The sequence below is a fragment of the Saimiri boliviensis genome, chromosome 7 (assembly GCF_048565385.1).
Source record: "Saimiri boliviensis isolate mSaiBol1 chromosome 7, mSaiBol1.pri, whole genome shotgun sequence".
Classification (NCBI taxonomy): domain Eukaryota; kingdom Metazoa; phylum Chordata; class Mammalia; order Primates; family Cebidae; genus Saimiri; species Saimiri boliviensis.
In genome coordinates this window covers 59,636,000-59,655,829 of record NC_133455.1, presented here as the reverse complement: position 1 = coordinate 59,655,829, position 19,830 = coordinate 59,636,000, and the positions used below count along the sequence as shown (strand labels likewise).

Genomic DNA, 19,830 nt, shown 5'->3' with positions numbered 1-19,830 from the left:
TCCAGATGTGTCTCAGGATTCTTCCCAACTTGTCCTCTAAGCAGCCACCCACATTGTCAGGATAGCTGAAACTTTATTGCCATCTTTGCCTTGTGGGAAAGTGAGATGACTAAAGGGATTGAAGATTCCTTTCAATGATAAAAATACTTAAAATTCTGTAACAAGATGACATAAGCATATTTATAGTGAGTCCATGAAATTACAGAGCAAAGGCCTCTAGGTCCCCTGGAAACACCAATAGGAGCTCCCATTTTATTCTAAGGGATCAAAAATTTGTAGCTGTCCACTCCACCTTAGCTCATCACTATGGTGTGTTGCCACCAGGGTGGCGCCATAAGAATATTTTTCCACAGCCAGCTTCTGTTTCATATTGGTTATTACAGTGATTTCTGATTTATCAGTACCAAGTTCATGGCCAGTCAGGAAAACAAAGAATGCTCAGGAGTAAAGGATAGAGAAAGGTAGCTGCGCAGTTGGTTTGTGTTTTCAAGGGAAATAAAAAATGTAAAGAAGTAAAACTGTGTGAAGAAAAAAAAAAACCTTTGAATTATTGTTTGTTCAGAATAAATGCAGACTAAATGAGAATAATTTTGGTATATTTCTATGACACACCAATCTCTCAGACATAATATGATAAATAGATAACAATAAGCTATAGCCCCTGAAAGGAACTTTAAGCTGAGTCCCAGAAAAGTTAATGACTCTCACTAGAGAGTAGTTAGTGAGAAAGTTAACCCCCCAGTCCCTGCATGCCTTTCCCTAGTGTCATGTCCTTTCCACTGGACTAAATATTCAGGGAGTTTGGTTCATATTAGTTGTTGGAAGAAGCTATGTAGAGGAAGAGATAAAGCCTAGTAAGCAATTTACAGTTTCAGAGCCGGGCTCTTATCATGGAATGTCAGGAAATGCCACAAAGAAGCAGGTGTAGTAAAATTATATTTTATTGCTTTTGAGTAATAACTATATTTATGAAGATTTACTCTCTATGTTATGATTAAGTAGGACCTAGTTACTCTAAAAGAAGAAAACAACTGTGATTTTTTTCACTGTATAAAATGAATTATTGTACAAAATTCACTCAATCAACCATACAGGAATTACTCAGTTTGCAAAATACTTTGGACTTATCTCATACTTATTCAACTGGGTCTCATGTGTTCCAGCAGGTCACTGGCATGAGATACTGTAGTACAGATAAGGTGAATTATTGTTTTTAAGTAAAAATGCAACTGCAATTGGCTTTACTTCGTAACTAAAGGACATGTTCAACTAGCATTAGGACCGATTGAATAAATCCATCTATTTTTCTGCATTCCTACTACCATCTCTCCAGTCCAAACCACTGTCATCTTTCACCTGGACTTCTATGATAGTCTAACTCATGTCCTTTTATTTGTTTCTGTTTCCTCCTAATCCATCATCTTCACTGCAGCCAATGTGTCTGCTGAAACCTAATTCTGATCATGTCATTCTGTGGATTAAAATCTTAAAATGACTTGCTTGTGCCGACGGTATTCAATTCGTATTTTGCAATTTGGTTTACAGACACTTGTGTAATATGTTTTGCAGCTTCTCTTTACTTCTCTAGTGTCACCTATCACAATATATCTCCTCATTTTTCTAATTAGTCTTTCTGCGTGCAGTTTTAACAAGCAGCTTTCTATATCCCAGTTCACCTGGTATAGATGGTTGTGATTTTTTTGAAATATGAAACTAATTTTTTCATGTTCTGGCTTAATATCCTTCTATGAATGCTCACGGTTTTTTTTTTTTTTTTTTTTTTTTTTTGAGATGGAGTCTTGCTCTGTCGCCAAGGCTGGAGTGTAATGGTACAATCTCTGCTCACTGCAACTTCTGCCTCCAGGATTCAAGCAGTTCTCCTGCCTCAGCCTCCCAAGTAGCTGAGATTACAGGCATGTACCACCACGCCCAGCTAATTTTTGTATTTTTGGTAGAGACAGGTTTTGCCATGTTGGCCAGGCTGGTCTTGAACTCCTGACCTCAGGTGATTCTACCTGCCTTGGCCTCCCAAAGTGCTGAGATACAGGTGTGAACCACTGCATTCAGCCAATTCCCACACATTTTAAAATAATGCCCTAGTATTCAGTAATCCCTTTAAAGTCACTTAGTGTTTGGTCAGAATCTTTGCCATAGTATATATTGTTACTTTAGTCTGGTATATTATCCTCCTCTTGGTAGCTTCCTATGTCCAGCTTATTCTTTAAGATTCAGCTGAAACTTCCCCTCCTCTAAGATGAGTCCTTATTACATACTTCCTACTTCTTTAGGACCTATACATACCTGTAAGATTCACTCATTTGTTCATTTATTCATCAAAGGTGTATGTATCAGGCATTTGAGAGGCTAAATGAACAAAATATTTTGACTCACAAAACTGGGTCTTTCATGTGACTTGCTGTAATAGATTAAAGTATTTGCCCTCATGCAATGTAAATTCTGGAAAAATGGTAGCAAGAAACAAAATGAATAAATAAAACATGTATTTTGCTAAATGATGATAAGTGCTTCAGGAAACAGTAAGTCCAGAAAAGGAGATAGAGGGTCCTGGGGTCAGAGGGAATGATGATTTTCAGAAAGTGTGGGATTTGGACAAGTATCTAAAGAAGATGGAGGATTGAGCCATGGGGCTATGTAGGGGCAAACTCAATATGCTTGATAAAAAATCTCTCTGGTATGTTTGAGGAATGACAAGGAAGCTAGTGTTATGAGTAGATTGAAGTTAGTGTGGAGCAAAGTGCTAGAATATGAATCCAGAGAACTAAAAGGGACTAGATTTCCATAGGACATTTTTGGCCCTTGTAAAAACCTGGGTTTCTACTGTGAGAGGAGAAGCCTCTGAAGGATTAAAAGCAGAAGAGTGTATGATTTGATGCTCATTTTAACAAAGTTTTCATTTCTGTATATATACCAGCTTGAAGGGAGCAAGGGACAAGACATCTGTAGGAAAAGTAAAGCAGTCATTCAGGCAAGAGATGGAGGAGGCTTGGACCGGGGTGGTAGTAGTGAGGTTGTGAGAAGTGGTTGGCTTCTGGATGTGTTTTTAAAGGTAGAGCCAGTAGGATATGCTCATCAACTGCACATGGAGTGTGAGAAATGCGGGAAAACAAGGATAATGTTTTACTCTACCATTCTGGTAGAGTAATGGGAAGAAAACCTTGTTGCAATGAGTTCAAGGGAGACTAGACAAAGGGAATATATACACATAGGCAAACGCCCTATTTGCACCTATTGTCCCAGGTTGTAAGTATTCTCAGATATGTTTTGATTTGACTGTTGACTGAAATGTTCACCCTGGCTATACAGGAAACACTTTCAAAAAGCATGTATGTAAACCATAGCTGGAGGAACTGTGGTCAAGAGAGCTTAGATTGGTGATGTGGGAGATAAAGGGGGGAATTTGGAGAATTATGTCTTTGAAATGGCACGAGATTAAATGTGAAGGGCTTAGCCTTGGAGAGGAGCTTAGTCAGTTCATCTTTTGTAATGGTGGGGGGAAGGGACAGCACACTGTTATATTTCTCACATTGTATTTTTGTTGTTAATTAATTTGTTTTCTACACATTATGAACCTCTTAAGAGCAGTAAGTATAAATGTCTGGTTCATTTTGTGATAGGAATTTTATTGTTCTATTTCTATTCCCTAGTGCAATGCCTGGCACACAGCAGGTACATAATAAAGGTTTGAATGAGTGAATGAAGATACTGTGCCAAGCATGTATATATTTTATCTTCCTGTTCAAATTGTATCATTTCTGTCAAATCTTGACAACTAGATTAATTTAATTGTGTTTCTCTTGTCTGGGCATACAGATAACTTGGCTACCTGGTAAGATTGATTGATGGGAATGGCCGTATTTCCACCAACAACAGGGAAGTGTCTTAAGACTAAAAGCAGTGACATTTGCTATATAATTTTAGAGTAGTTCTGGTTATGGTTTTAACATGAATCTACTAGATAGTTTATGTAGAACCTTTTGAAAGCTATCCATTCTTCCTCAGTATCCATTTTACATTTATGTTTTACCATTCATATGGCAGGTATCATTATCTGTGGTTACAATCTAACTTAATAAATGACAATGTCTTTGATAATGGTCATTGCATCTTCATTGCTTTTTATCTCAGTAATGCATGTCTTCTTCATTGCTAAATTAAAAATGCTTAGTCCAGGCTCTGATACAAGGTGGGTGCCAAATAAATATTTGTTGAATGAATGAATGCACAAATTAATGAAGACTGTCTCTTGTGGATGTGGTTGATGCATAGACAGACTAGATTCTTTTTCCTGTTTGGTATGCATACCTTCTAGCTCCCACTGCTTTGCTCCTAACAGCTCACACAGGACACCTTCTCCAAAGGACTGTCCCTGGGCAGTGAGACCTGCATCACCAAGATGCTCAAGAACCAGACGTGCCTGGGGTTTTATGTCTTCCCTTTGATAACCAGTAGCCAGTGACAAGGTGTAAGAGTATAGAAGTCTAGTTCTCTTGCTTCAAGGCAGTGTGAACTCCCCAGTGTAATTCGCACTCCAGAGCTCCTGTGGATCAGGCTAAGTCCAGGACTTCACCCGAAATTGCACTTTTGCTTGGCTTATTATCCTCCATTATCCTGCTTCCCCCATTCCCCTGTAAGTTTCTTCTTAGAGAACTTCTTTATTAAATCTCTTATACACTCATCCTTTTTGAAATACGTGCTTCCTGGAAACTTTACTTCAGATATTGTATGTTTATTAACAGTTATTGTCAGGGGTAGGAGATCCTAACCACTGAATTTTTAAGAGTGCCAAGTTCTACTGTTGTAGATAGTCTCTTCTGATAGTTTTTGGTTTTCTGATACTGCCAGCTCAAAATGTTGGTGAATGTAGACTAATTTCATTTAGTTGTGGGTAGGAAAATAGCTTTACAATTTCAGTAAGTAATTGTTACAGAATTCAGTAAATAACATATTGCATTACAAGTCTTTGGCACATGTGGTCAGAATGTTTTTTCCTTAACTTCTACTCTTTTTGATTACAAACATTTCTGTTCTCTCTTCTTAGGCAGAGATAATAAAGAATGAATCATATAATCAACTTTTATTATGCATCATAATAGATTATGTATAATATGTACAACTTTCTTTTTTTTAATTGAATGTAAGTATTCACTTCTGTATACTGAGTAAACCATTTATTTTTCTATGTATTTGAAAAGAACAAAAATTCCCTTATCTGTAAAATGGGGTTGGAAGTAATGTGTTTTACAACTGAAAGCACTTTACCAGCCAGCTGGTGGCCAACATTTTTATTTTATAAATGAGAATATTGGAGATCCAAAGAAATTAAGTAATTTGTTTAATACCACCCAGCTTGGTTAGTGGCAGAGTAGGACTAAAATTCAACTCCCAAGCCACTGCGCTCTCTACTGCTCCACAAAATATATATTTCTTATTCACAGAATTGATATGAGGATTAGGAACCACATCTGTGAAAAAGAGATTTAGCCTTTGGAAAGAAAGATGCTGGATAGTTTTATGAAAGCTTTATGAAAACTAATCTCATTTTAACCTTTTCCATGCAATTGTTAGTTTTGTTCAGTTTGACGTTACTTGCTTTAGGCTTTTTTTTTTTTTTAATTTTTTTTTTTGGGCCAAGGACTAGATAATATATGATGCTTGGTTTAAAAATCAATATTAAATATCTGGATTGTGTTAGAAATATGAATTACTTCTGCTGAGTTTGAAGCCAGGAGCAGTTGCAGAAAGCCTTCCAGAATTGTTGCTGTGTACATAAAAAGTTTTCTATCCCTACTTTGCATTTTGGGAATAAAGAAAGTTGATTCTAAAGAAAAGAAGGAAGCATAAATTATATAAACATTTTTCTCAGGGTGTAATACTTTGGAAGCTTGGTACACAACCTGTCTTTAACAAACCATGAATTTTCTCTCCTGCCAAGTCACCATACCCTGCCTACTTTCAGCATAGTCAGGGACCCATTATACTAATCCACTGTACCTTCCTATCTCTAGCAAGCACATGTAAATGATAACTTTGAATATTTATTTTGATGCAAGGTGTGTAAATCTTCTCAGTGTCATCTTGTAAAGCGAGGAAATTGTGACTTGCTCTACTTAGTTACTTCAATTACTTCATTTGTTTAAGATTGGTTCTTTTAGCCACAGCGTGCTTTGCTATAGCATATGAACAAGAATCCTGTTTAAATTTTGTAGTATTCTAAGTGATTTGTGTAGATTTGTATTTGCAGGGAAGATAAAACTCACGTGCTAAAAGGCTAAAGTAACTTTTATATATATTTTTAATTAGGTACGATTATATGCAAGACCTGATGCTATCAGAAGAGGATCCGGGGACTATGCTCTCCATATAACAAAGAGATTAATAGAATTTTATGAAGACTACTTTAAAGTGCCCTATTCCTTGCCAAAACTAGGTAAGAATTTTCTTGGTTATTTTATTAGAAGGGCTCCTTGAAGGTAGAATTTCTTCTTCATGTGTTTATTTGAGCCATCCAGAAGCATGAAAATTTTGAGATTTATATATTTAGAGAAGATAAGCATGAAAAAATAATTTCTTTTTTTGAGGTAAAATAAGATTTAGTGTTTCTGGAGTCTTGCCAGTAAGTACTCATAGGAATTAAGAAGGCATTATGTTAGTTTAGGATTCCAAAAGACAAACCAAATATCTGTAAATTTGTTGAGTATGTACTATGGAGGGGTGCTTGCCAACGTGATATTAAATCAGTAACACTACCATAGGGGTAGGCACAACTAGAAGGTTTTCCATATAAGGGAGTTAAGACCCAGGGGGTTTTCCATTCATCTAGACAGCCAGTAAGTGAAGGGATTGGGATTTTAAACTAGGTCTTGATGACTCCCAAAACAACTCAGTATTTTACTTGGAGAAGACTTTCATTAATTTGTTTCTCCTTTTAAATTTCACATGTCAGAACTTGATGTACGTTATCCCTTAGATCATTTTTGTTTAGTCATATATCCAGTACACTGTTACAGTAAGTTGAATACAAATAAGAGAGAAGAGAAACTTGGTAATAATGGAGATTGTATTCTCTGTGAATGTTCTTCTATTTTTTCCTTGTACAAAGGGAATGCACTCAGTAATTGTCGGTCAAATGCATAAATGCATTAATTTGTTATCTGAATTTGAATGAGGCTACTGCTTTTGCCAGGGAGTGAACAAGACTTTCCAGGAAGTTAGAAGGGTCCCTCCATGAATTAGAAATGTGGAAGTTATTTTTCCTTCCCAGAAAACTTGTTTTGAAATATTACATCACAACAGTCCTTTATTCCCCATCTCATCCGTCCTCTTCCCTTATCTTTCCGAAGAGTATTTTTGGTCAGATTCCATATTAAAGGTATTTCTCATTGGCAAGATTAAAGTGCTTGCTCGATCAAAAGTTTTTGTGTTTGAACCACATGTTCCCCTCCCTGTAGAACCGGGCTGCTTTCATTAAAGTACTTGCCTGCTGTGTGGCCTTAATGGTCTTGCAATGAGTAGTTGGTTCAGAAAGTCAGCAGAATAGTTGTTATTGTTATCAATGGGTGTGTCATACAGTTTTCATGAGTGATATTACAAAATTCTGAGATCTTTTTGAAATATGTGCTTTTAGAATTCATAGGCAAAATGGTACTTTAAATAGGATCAATGTTTTGTTTCGTTCTGTTTTCCTTCTCTTTCCTCCCTGTGTATCAACTTCCCTATTAGAATCTGTTATATGTAAATCTCCCTGGTGGTCACCCAAGGCAGAAAAAAATACTTGACCTTATTTGCATGGAAGGTGGCACTGCTATCTACTCCAGGTATAACTGCTGGGAATTTCCCAGCTTGACCCTAATGTAAAATTCACAAGTGCTTATACTGCAAGTGCAGCAAAAGAAATAAAATGTGGATCCTTATTTGTCCCCTTCACACCAGTAATTAGCAGAGAAACTCAGTTTATACCTTCGGGGGGTTCCATGTAACTGTCAGCTTGCAGCAGGAAGCATTTTTGTTCCTCTGTTTCACTCACAATTGAACCACGCAGACTTTCACCTGTAGAAAAGAGCTTCGTTCACCATTACCACTGCTTGTTAAGCTACCTTATGATGTATATAATTGAATGACTTGACTTATCCCAGCATACTTCTTTTTATATATCTAGGGGAGTTACCATGGCCCATGGTGCTTTGTAAAATTCCTCTTAAAGTTCTATTTATTTTATATATCTACAGATATTTAGATCTATATGTTAATGGATTTATAAATATGTTTTCTAAATACCCCCTACATAAAAACCCCTAAGCACATATGCATTTTGACATCCCTACTTTCTACTCTACATTATGAATTCTATTTTAAATAAATTCTATGGAGACCAACTTAGTCTTTGTTGGTGATGCATATAGAGGTATCCTAGATATCACCTGAGGCTGCCTTGACTCTTCATATCTAAGATGGTTTTCCAGATCCATTCTATCCTTTCTGCATGCCCTAATTTGTTCTATAAGCATTTATTGAGTGCCTACCATGGACATTTTCCTATGGAAAGCAGATACACCAGTGAGTGACAAAGGCAAAAATCTCCTCTCTCCTGGGCTTACATTCTTTTAGGTGGAGAAGACATTAAAGCAATTAGTAACATTGATAGCATATCAGATTGGAGATACATACCATTAAAAATAAAGCTGAAACAGAGGGATAAGAAGTGTGGGAGACAGATGGGACATGTGAAAGAGGCTGAGTTTTTTAAAATGGGCAATCATGGAAGACTTCATTGGGAAGGTGGCTTTTGAGTGAAGGACTAAACTCAGTGGATATCATGGGACAAAAATTGTAGGCAGAGGGAACAAAGTGCCTAGGCATTGAGGTGAAAGTTTTCCTGGTGTATTTCAGGAACAACAAAGAGGCAAGTGTGACAGGAGCAGAATGAGTAAAGGGGTGAGAAGTTGATGATGTGGTTAATGTCACAGGTGGCCCCAAACTTTTTACACAGGATAAATGGCCTCAGGGGGCCGCATGAAGCCCGAGGGGCCATAGTTTGAGGACGCCTGGTTAAGGAGGAATGGTTGGGTGGCAGATCACAGACCATCGGCAGAGCAGGCTGTAGCTTTTCCCTTCCTTCCTTTCTCCCTCCCTCTCTCCCTCCCTTCCTGTTTCCCTCCCTCCCTCCCTCCCTCCTTCCTTCCTTCCTTCCCTCCTGTTTTCCTCCCTCTCTCCCCCTTCTCCCCTCCCCCTTCCTTCCTTCCTTCCTTCCCTCCTGTTTCCCTCCCTGCCCCCTCCTCCTTCCTTCCTTCCTTCCTTCCTTCCTTCCTTCCTTCCCTCCCTCCCTCCCTCCCTCCCTCCCTCCTTCCTTTCGTTTTGTGAGGTGGAAATCTATGGGTCAGTTTTAAGAAGAGGCATTATATAATCTGATTAATATTGTTAAAGGTCATTCTGTGGCTAAATTGAGAATACACTGTAGGGCAATAGTTCTCAACTGGGGGACAATTTTGTCCCTCTGGTGCATTTGGTAATATCTGGAGACGTTTTTGTTTGTTACAACTTGGGAGGTGAGTACAGGGTGTGTTACTAAAAGTTAGTTGGTAGAGGCCTGACTGATACTGTTAACCATCCTAGAATGCACAGAATGGCTCTTTACAACAAAGAGTTGTTTAGCCCAAAATGTCAGTACTACCAAGGTTGAAAGAATCTGATATAAGATGAAATGACAGAGGCGTGGCAACAAGCTGCAAAGCTGTGGCAAACAGGAAAAAGAATCCAGTCTGTCTATGCATCAATCACATCCACAGGAGACAGTCTTCATTAATTTGTGCATTCATTCATTCAAGAAATATTTATTTGGCACCCACCTTGTATCAGAGCCTGGACTAAGCATTTTTAATTTAGCAATGAAGAAGACAGGCAGTGACACTTGCTATATAATTTTAGAGTAGTTCTGGTTATGATTTTAACATGAATCTACTAGATAGTTTATGTAGAACCTTTTGAAAGCTATCCGTTCTTCCTCAGTATCCATTTTACATTTATGTTTTACCATTCATATGGCAGGTATCATTATCTGCGGTCACAGTCTAACTTAATAAATGACAGTGTCTTTGATAATGGTCATTGCATCTTCGTTGCAAAATTCAGACCAAATATGATGGCTGCTTGGATGATGATATTAACAGTTAGAGGTCAGAAGTGGTACCATTCTGAATATATATTGAAAGTAGTTACAAAAGCTTTTAATAATGGACGAAATATGTGATTGTAAGAGAAAGAGAGGCATCTAGGGCAATTGCAAGACTTTGGTCTGAGAACTAAGAGGATGGAATTGCCATTTACTGAGACAGAAAGATTGCAGAAAGTGATGATTTTTGAGACTGACATGTCTATTTAACATTTAGGTGGCACTGTTGTATCTGTAAGAAATCCAAGTAGACAGCTGAATTTGAAAATATGGAATTTGTGTGAGTAATCTGGCTAGAGATGTGCATTTGCCAGCATACTATGATGTGTAAAGCTGTGAGGCTGAATGGGACTACCACAGCAGGGAGGGCAGGTGGAAAAAAATAGGAGCAGGTGGGGACTGGTCCCATGTTCAGAGGTTAAAGACTCCTAGGATTCAGTAATGGCTACTGAGCAGGAGCATATGGTTGATGTTAAGGAAACCAGATATTTGTGGTGTTTAGGACGTGGAGTGGAGAAAGCATTTCAAAGAGTAAATAATATTTGTGGTAAATCACGTTAGATGAGGTCTCAGAATTAACCATTCATTGATGCTAGCAATATGAAGGTCACTGGTGACCTTGACAAGAACAGTTCTAGAGCACAGACGTGCTTAAAAGCAAATGGACTTGGAGTTGGGGAGGGGAGACAGTGACTAGAAGCAGTGAGTGAAGATCACCTGTTGGTATTTCTGAAAATTCGCAGTGGGGAGGATTCTGGGAATGGGGAGAGGGGGAGACAGACCTGTGGTATAGCAACACCCACCTCTGGAGAAGAGCTGTTTCTGCGGAAGTGATAGCATTTCTTACTTCACAAATTATCCCTATTCCAAATCATGTCCAAGGAAGGTGTGGAATTTGCCTCTTTAACTGGTTTGCATGAGAAAACCAAAAATGGAAATAAATAACTAGGAAGACTCTTCATCAGTTGGCCTGACTTTACAGAAGCTTTGGAGGGAATGCTAGTATATGTGAATTTCAGGGTGTTACATTGCAAAACAGACAAACAAGAAAGTAAAACAAAATCTTAAATCTTAGTATTGGATCCTTCTCTTAAAAGTTGTTTTGCTGTTCTGTCATAAACTCTACCATACCTTGTTTCTTCCCAAAGTCTTCTTTATTTCTGATGTGGAATAGAAATTTCTCTACTGTGGCTTCATCTCATGCTAGTTCATCTCTAAGGATTTGAGTTTCCACCTCAGGTAGTTTATCAGGATAGTTTCCTGAGAGGAATTTTGATGCTAGCTGTTAGGATAATGCGTTACTCTTTTTGTTTTATAAAGATACTCTTTTATCATTGTTATGCCAAAATAAGTAACCAGTGCACACTGTGTGAAAATTTGTTTTTAAATCTCTAAATTAGGTAATTAAAACTATTCATATGACGTTTGCAGAAATTTTCTATTTTTTGGTGTTAAATTCTAATAAGAGGTATAGTGCCTGCTTAATACAATACTGCAATCCCTTCTATATCTATGTACACTATTTTTGTAAGAACTCTCAGATGCATGGAGAGTTACTTTAAGAGAAAGTTGTAGACATATAAATAATTGTTATTTTTTAAATATCCCAAACACATATTGATAACAACAACAACTGGAAACTATTTGTGTTTACTAAATGTGAGCACTTTTAAGGATTTTGACCATTCTAATTTTTTTATGGAGAAAGAGTCTGGCTTTGTCACCCAGGCCAGAGTGCAATGGCATGATCTTGGCTCACTGCAACCTCTGCCTCTCAGGTTCAAGTGATTCTCCTGCCTCAGCCTGCCTGGTAGCTGGGACTACAGGTGTTCACCACCACACCTAGCTAATTTTTGTATTTTCACTAGAGATGGGGTTTCACCATGTTGGTTGATCAGGAACTCCTTACCTCAGGTGATCCACCTGCCTCAGACTCCCAAAGTTCTGGGATTACAAATGTGAGCCACTGTTCCAGGCTCCCCACTTAATCTTTATTGCAGTATTCAGAGGTAATTTCATTTTGTTTTTGTTTGTTTGTTTTTTTTTGGCACTCAGTGACTAAGTAATATGTTCTGATCACACAGCAGAAAACGTATATTTGGAATTCAAACCCAGGCTGTCTGGCTCCAAAGTCTTGGGATTTATTGAAATGGATTCCAGAACTTTTAAGAATTCAGAGATTAAAATATAGGTTGCCTTATAAACTCAATAATTTGATTACTAGAGGAATGATGTAACAGCTATTTTTGTTAAATTTTTACTGATGTTAAAAGTAATCCATGGTCTTTGTAGAAAATTTGAAAACTTTAATTTGAAAACTTAAATTCAATTTTACTAACCTGAAGATATATGAGTGCTACAAATGTTTTTTTTTTTTTTTTTTTTTTTTTTGAGACGGAGTTTTGCTCTCATTACCCAGGCTGGAGTGCAATGGCGCAATCTCGGCTCACCGCAACCTCCGCCTCCTGGGTTCAGGCAATTCTCCTGCCTCAGCCTCCTGAGTAGCTGGGATTACAGGCATGCGCCACCATGCCCAGCTAATTTTTTGTATTTTTAGTAGAGACGGGGTTTCACCATGTTGACCAGGATGGTCTCGATCTCTTGACCTCGTGATCCACCCGCCTCGGCCTCCCAAAGTGCTGGGATTACAGGCTTGAGCCACCGCGCCCAGCCTACAAATGTGTTTTAATCATAGGTGCACTATAGTTAATTAGTCATCAGATAAAATGACTCAGGTTTGTATTGTAAGATTTTATTATTCACACAATTTAGACTTAATGACAGACAGTGTTCAGTTTCCTTTTACTACTACCCTGTAATTTGTAAATCAATGTTTCATAAAGGAGTTTGGTTGATTGCTTTTATTTTTTTCAAGACACCATGCTTTTATGAAGAATTCATTACCTATCTGAAACAGTACTATGATTGTTGAAAAAGCACAGGTGTTTTGTAACTAGAATTTCTGGCCTCAAGGAGATTGTGGTTTTGTTGAGGAAAGAATGCAATATTTACAGAAATGAATGAATGAGAGACTCATACAATATAGACTATAATCAAAATTTGTAGAAAATATTTAGTACCATGTTAAGAGAGCGGGATTGTTGTACAATGCTGTAGGAATAAAATGCACATAAAGAGAATTATCTTTACTTAATGCCAGACCAAAAAGTACATGAATGTAATTCAAGAAGAAAGAGGAGAAGAGGTCATTTTGAGAATTGTGTAGTAGGAAATCTCATGAATGGCCTAGGTTCTATGTATCATGCTGATGGAGTGAATATTTTTCCATAACGGAAGGGATAAATTATGGGATAAATTGTCTTATTGAAATTTATAAATATGAGGCTAGCTTAAATGATTTATTTTTGCTTAAGATACAATAAACATATCTTTTTTTATTGTGGTGATGATGATTGTGATAATGATAATAATTTAATACTTGCAAATACTAAAGTTTTTCATCACATATTTATATTGTTAACATTTTATAAAATATTTATAATGATTCTGGACATTTTATCCTCCGTGGTTATGTGTTTTTTTGTCTTTAAATAGTGAATGTATCTGCTGTTTTTAATTTGAGATGCCACATATAATACTATCTTCATCTTAATCAAACATCTCATAATTCGAGCCTTTTCTTATGTTTTTTAAAGTACGACTTTTCTTACCTTGCCTTTGATTAGGTAAATATAGAGTTACTATGTATGTGTTTTGTCACTGGCCTAAAGTAATACTGCCTTTTAAAATAAAACCTCTAGGGGTTCTTTATATGATTTGGCAGTTTGGTCTAATTTTATGTAATGTGAATTCATTCTCAAAATGTTCCTTCAACAAGAGCTCTTCAAAATATTTGATCGTGTACTAGAGCTATTTAATTGTATGGTTTCTTGGTGGAAACTAACCTGAGGATCTCTCTTTGGTTACCACTCTTAGTAACTTTCTGGGGACTTGGCTAAGGTGGTAGTTTGTCTTCAAAGTTAGCAAATACCATAGAGAAATAAGGTGCTTTAAGGGACTAACCTCTCCCCCCCATTTAAAATCAAGTAAGTGTTTTATTCCTATTTTATGAAGGTAATTTAATTCTGAAAAACCCTTCATATGTTTATTTTCTCATAAACCAAAATGCGGTTATTATTTCTTTCAAGGAGAAATATTTTTATGTGTTTCTAACCCCCACTCTGACAAGCATTTGTGCTAAAACAACACCAAATTATATTAAAATGGACATAGTATTTCAGTAACAGTTATTTTAACATAATTTAACAAGGTCTTTTATCCCTTCATTAATTCTTCTATAATATGACCATTTAACTATTCTTGTTAGCTATTTTGCAGCTATTACTTGCTGTATACTTTCAACATTACACTCACAAACCAAACATATATAGGATACTTAATGTTTATGATATTTAGCCACTAATGCAAAAAAGAGAAATAAACACAATAATAAAGATAAAAGAAATCAATGAAAACAATGTGTTTTAGTGAGAATAATGCATAAGATGATTACTTCTATAAACTATTTAATGCAATACAAACCAACTTACAACTGAATTAATTTTATCAGCATTTATTAAGTAGTTTCTATGTACCTTGTGCTCAGCAGTGATAGTAAGTGGCCTTTTCTCCTAGAAGCTTAAAATCTAGTTGGAGAGAAGTTTTTTATTATTTTGCTAGCTTGACAATATTGTTACATGTTTGATTCATTTACTACCCTCCTCCCCCTTTCTCTAGTTTTAAGAGTTTCAGACCTTCACAACCTTGGGTTTAATCCTAAGCATATATTCACTAATTCTACCAGGATTGTAACCTAATCAGGGCATAGTTATAACGAGGCCTCCAGGGAGTTGTTTTATGTATTCCAACAGTGTTTTGGCCGTTACAACATCGCCATTAAATTAGGATATAACCATTTTCAACATTTTCATATTTAGTCATTGCATAAGCCTTGTTCCTTATACTCCACTGTTTTCCCTGTTATTATGGATCAACTGGCATTGCTCTAGTAATAGATACTTTCTGCTCAATGTCCTTGAGCAGATGAGAGAGGATAGGATGCACCTCATCCTCTCGCATCTGCTCAAGGACATTGCTCCAGCAATTTTTCTTTTTTTCTCCTGAATTTTCAATTTTCTCTCTTTACTGAATTTTTCCCTATCAGCATTAAAAATATGGTGTTGTTTCTCCCAACATAACCACACACATGCACATTCACTCAAGCTACTGACTCATTTTTTCCCCTTCCTTTTACAGTTAAACTGTTTGAAAGGATTGTCCATCTGCACTGACTCCAGTTTCTCTCTTGCCTTTTGAATGCATTTTACATCAGACTTCCCCTCAACGCTATACTAAAACTTCTCAAGTTCAATAACGCCTCCACATTGCTAAATCCAAGGCTCTGTTTTCAGTCTTTGTCTTGATCTGTCAGCAGCGTCTGACACAATTGTTCTCTCCAACTCCTTGAAACACAGTTTTTCATTTGTTTTTTGGGGCAACACATTTTTGTTTTGTATTTCCTATTAATTGGCTACTCTGTCTTCTTTCTCCTGCTCTTTTGCTTTTCTAGCTGCTTAAACTATGAATGCCTAAAAACTCAGGTTGGAATCTCTTGTGTTTGCTGTTTACATTGATATTGACTGCCCTTCGTTACCTCATCCAATCTTACGGCTTTCAACACCATATGCTGATACTTATGATTCCTAAATTTTTCTCTCCAGCCTGATTCTTTCTCTTCAACTCCAGACTTTTAGTTTTACTGATATCTATGCTTGGATGCCTAGAGAGTATATTAAATTGACATGTTTAAATTTGAGCCCCAGATCTTAACACATCATGTAGATGTAAAATCTTGGCCTTAGACACTTTTTCTGTAATACGACACATCTGACCTATCAGAAAATCCTTTTGGCTCTACATTCTACATGTATCCAGAATCTGAACACTTCTTACCATTTCCACTGCATATACTCTCATTCCAACCACCATACTCTTTTGCTTGGGGTCAAGAGTTCAACCCAAATAAGATTTGAAGTTAAAGAGTTAATTTAAAGAGTTTTTGTGAAGGATGTTGAATTTAACTGGTGATGATGTTCTGCTGTTCAAAAAAAAACCAATAGCTTCCCATTACTCATGGAGTCTAGGATTCTGATATGGTCTGACCATGTCCCCACTCAAATCTCATCTTGAATTGTGGCTCCCGTAATTCCCACATGTTGTATGAGGGACTCAGTGGGAGATAATTGAATCATGAGGGTGATTTCCCTCATACTGTTCTCTCGGTAGTGAATAAGTCACAGATCTGATGGTTTTATAAGGGGAATCCCTTTCACTTGGTTCTCATTCTCTTCTGCCTGCAACCATGTAAGATGTGCCTTTTGCCTTCTGCCATGATTGTGAAACTATAAGTCAATTAAACCTCTTTTTCTTTATAAATTATCTAGTCTCAGGAATGTCTTTATCAGCAGTGTGAAAACGGACTAATACGGTAAATGATTCTTTCTTTGGCTCTCAGACCTTGCATGCTTACCTCCTACCCAAAGCCCCTTGGACTCTCTAATCTCGTTTATTTCCCTCCTACTCCCTCTCTGCTTCAGCTGCACTGTGTTCCTCCAACAGGCCATACCCACTCCAGCCCAAGGCCTTTGTTCTTGTTCTTCTCTCATCCTAAAACATTTTTCCTTCAAATAGATGCATAGCTGAAATATCATCCTGTTTTAGTGAGGTGTTCTCTGACCCCTCTGTTAAATTTCAGCCTTGCAGATTGTTTGCAAAGTCTCTTCCCTGATTTATATTTCTCCATAGTAATTTTTTATTATATCATCTAATTTGTGTTTTGTTTATGTATTATTTTCTTTATTATTTGTTTCCCACATCTCCCTTCTTTCTTTACCCAAATGTAAGCTGTATGAAAACAAGAGTTTTTGCCTGTTGGTTCACTGCTCTATTCCCTCTACTGAGAGGTGTGCCTGGCCCAAAGTGGCACTCAATAAATTCTTGTTATATGAATAATACCTAATTTTTTCCTGTTGTAACCATTTTCACCACATAGGAGAGAAAGAGAAGGCAAAGCTTCAGCTACTTTGTCAATAAAATAAAATATGATTTCAAACAAATAATGGTGATAAACTTTATAAACTACTAAGAAAACTCTTTTCTGTAAATAAAAATGGAAGGGATAAAAGATGACTTAACTGTAGTTGCAGCTATTTTCTCATTAAGGATATTGTTGGTGAAAAATGAATTAGTACCTGTAAGAAATAATGTGCTTTTGGATTATTATCATAGCAATCTTATGGTAAGGCTATTAAGAAGTTATGTTTTGTACCCGGGATGCTTTTGCAATTGGAAAATGAAATAAGTATCTAGTCGTCCATCAGCCCTTCTCCTCCTTGTTTTTTTAAATGAGAACATTTACTACGGATTTGACAAGCATCTATTGTATCCATACGAACTAGACAGTGTTCTACTTGGTAACAGAAAAGCAGCAGTTAACAAAAACCAGCAATCCCTGTCCTCATTGGACTTATATTTTAATATGGGAGAGAGGCAGAAAAAAAACTTATGTGGTTATATTTGAAAGTGATAGCTGCTACAAAGAAAATGGAGCAGAGAAGAAAGTGTCAGAAATGGTGAGTGGGTAGGGTTTGCAGTTTTAAACAGGTGGATGGTCCCATAATGCCTTGCTGAAGTGGTGATAGTTGAGTCAAAATCTGAAAGAGTACAGAAACCCTGAGGAGGAGGGGATCTGACTTGTGGAGTAGTACCAAAGAGATCAGTGTGCTGGATCAAAGTCAGCGAGACGGAGAAGCGGGTGAAATGAAATCTTTGAAACAATGGTGGCAGATGCTGAAGGATCTGTTGTCTGGCCACTGAAAGATATGTACTTTCATTTTGAGCAGAGGTGTTGTCCTAGTCACCTTGGGGTGCCACAACAAAATACTGTAGACCACGTGACTAAAATAATAGAAGTATATATTTCTCACAGTTCTTGAAGCTAGACTAGGGTGCTGACGGGGTCAGGCTCTGGTGAGGGCTCATTTCCTGGCTTGCAGATGGCAGCCTCCTTGCAGTGTTCAGGCATGGCAAAGAATGAACAAGTTCTCTGGTGTCTCTTGTTATAAAAGCCCTAATCCCATCGCGAGGGCCTCATCCTCATGATATCATCTAAACTTAATTACCTCCCAAGGTCCTATCCCCAAATGCTATCATATTAGGTCTTAGGGCTTCAGCATGTGCATTTTGAGGGGATACAATTCAGTATATAGCAGGCACAATCTGGTGTGACTTACATTTTTAAAGGATCACATTGGCTTCTTCATGTAGAACAGACTGTTGGGGGATGGGAGCAAAGATCAAAGCAGAGAAAAGCTACTGTATTAATCTGAGAAACTAGTGTATGGGATGAGTGGTAGTAGTGGAGGTGGTAAGAAGGGGGCAGATTCTAGATATATATTACAAGGAATTATCAACAGGATTTGCTGTGTTATAATAAGATTCAAACGAAGGCTTGATGTTGGTTGCTTTCAACTGCAGTTTAGGAGACTGTGACAAGCTTGAAAAACTATGAGCTTTGCTTTGTTTTCCCATGTGGTTTACTTGCCTGTGTAGCTATAGTACAAAGGACCAATCTTTTTATACTTCCTTTTGTCTCTCTTGGTTATTTGAAATCAACATAGCAAGATACATAATTTGTATTTTCTGTATTTTCTAACCATAGCAGCTGTATTTAGAACAAAATAATGGTTGTAATAATCCTTTTCGTGGAGTGAGTTGCTTCCTTCACTGGCTATTGGTCAATCTGGAGTTAATTATAGCCAAATAGCAATCCAAATCCCTAGAGGAAAGGAGGAACATTTCATTAAAATCTAGCTGGGGATTACTGCTGACAGAAGCATTGCCAATCAGCCAATTTTAAAAGAAAGGTGACCATTCTCATAAACTTTAGAGCTAAAATAGCTTATATTGAGATCAGACGGTTTTTCAAAATAGCTTCATTTCAAGTAACTGAGACTGAGGGATAGTTATGTAAATTAGGGTTAACCATCTAAAAGTCAATTAAAGCAAAATACTGTGTAAGAGAGAAATAGTCAAAATGCATTTTTTTCTTTTCTTCCCAGTGTTATTGTAAGTGTTCTTTATCTAGAACTTTTCAGACCTTTCCATTGTAAAGATGCTCCATGATTACTTATTGATTGATTATCATTTCTAAGTTTTAGGAACTCTAAGTTGTTATTAGAGTTCACTCTAATCAGGACATCACTCCTTTACATTTTGCATTGAGGTCTTATGATCTTATCAGTTAATGAAGCATAATAAAAATCTTTGCTTTAAAAGGTGGGATAGCTGCTTGTAAATTTGTGGGGTGAGAAGCAGAGGTACTATTGTATCCTGAGTCAGGCATGTTTATTTTGTTCACTTGCTCGTCTAATATAAAAGATGAGTCCTCAGCACATCCTATAAAATTCAACTTGGATAATTATTGAGAGATTGTTACAAGAAAAAGGAACCTTAGAAATTTCCAGCCAATATAAAAGTGTTATATCATTTTAATAATAATAATTTTTAAAAATTCAGCTTTTTTGAAACATCTTAAACTTATGACTTTATCCATTATGACACTGGAGGGATTTAGGATTTGGATT

The 19,830-nt window shown here is 36.9% G+C and overlaps 1 protein-coding gene across 1 annotated transcript in view; it reads left to right on the top strand.

The window, feature by feature from the left end:
• Positions 1-19,830, top strand: part of TRHDE (thyrotropin releasing hormone degrading enzyme) — a 406,810-nt gene that overhangs the window by 103,923 nt on the left and 283,057 nt on the right. Inside the window, exon 3 of the mRNA XM_003927810.4 lies at positions 6,322-6,448. Within this exon, the coding sequence (XP_003927859.2) occupies positions 6,322-6,448 (127 nt within the window). The remainder of the gene's footprint in view (positions 1-6,321; positions 6,449-19,830) is intronic.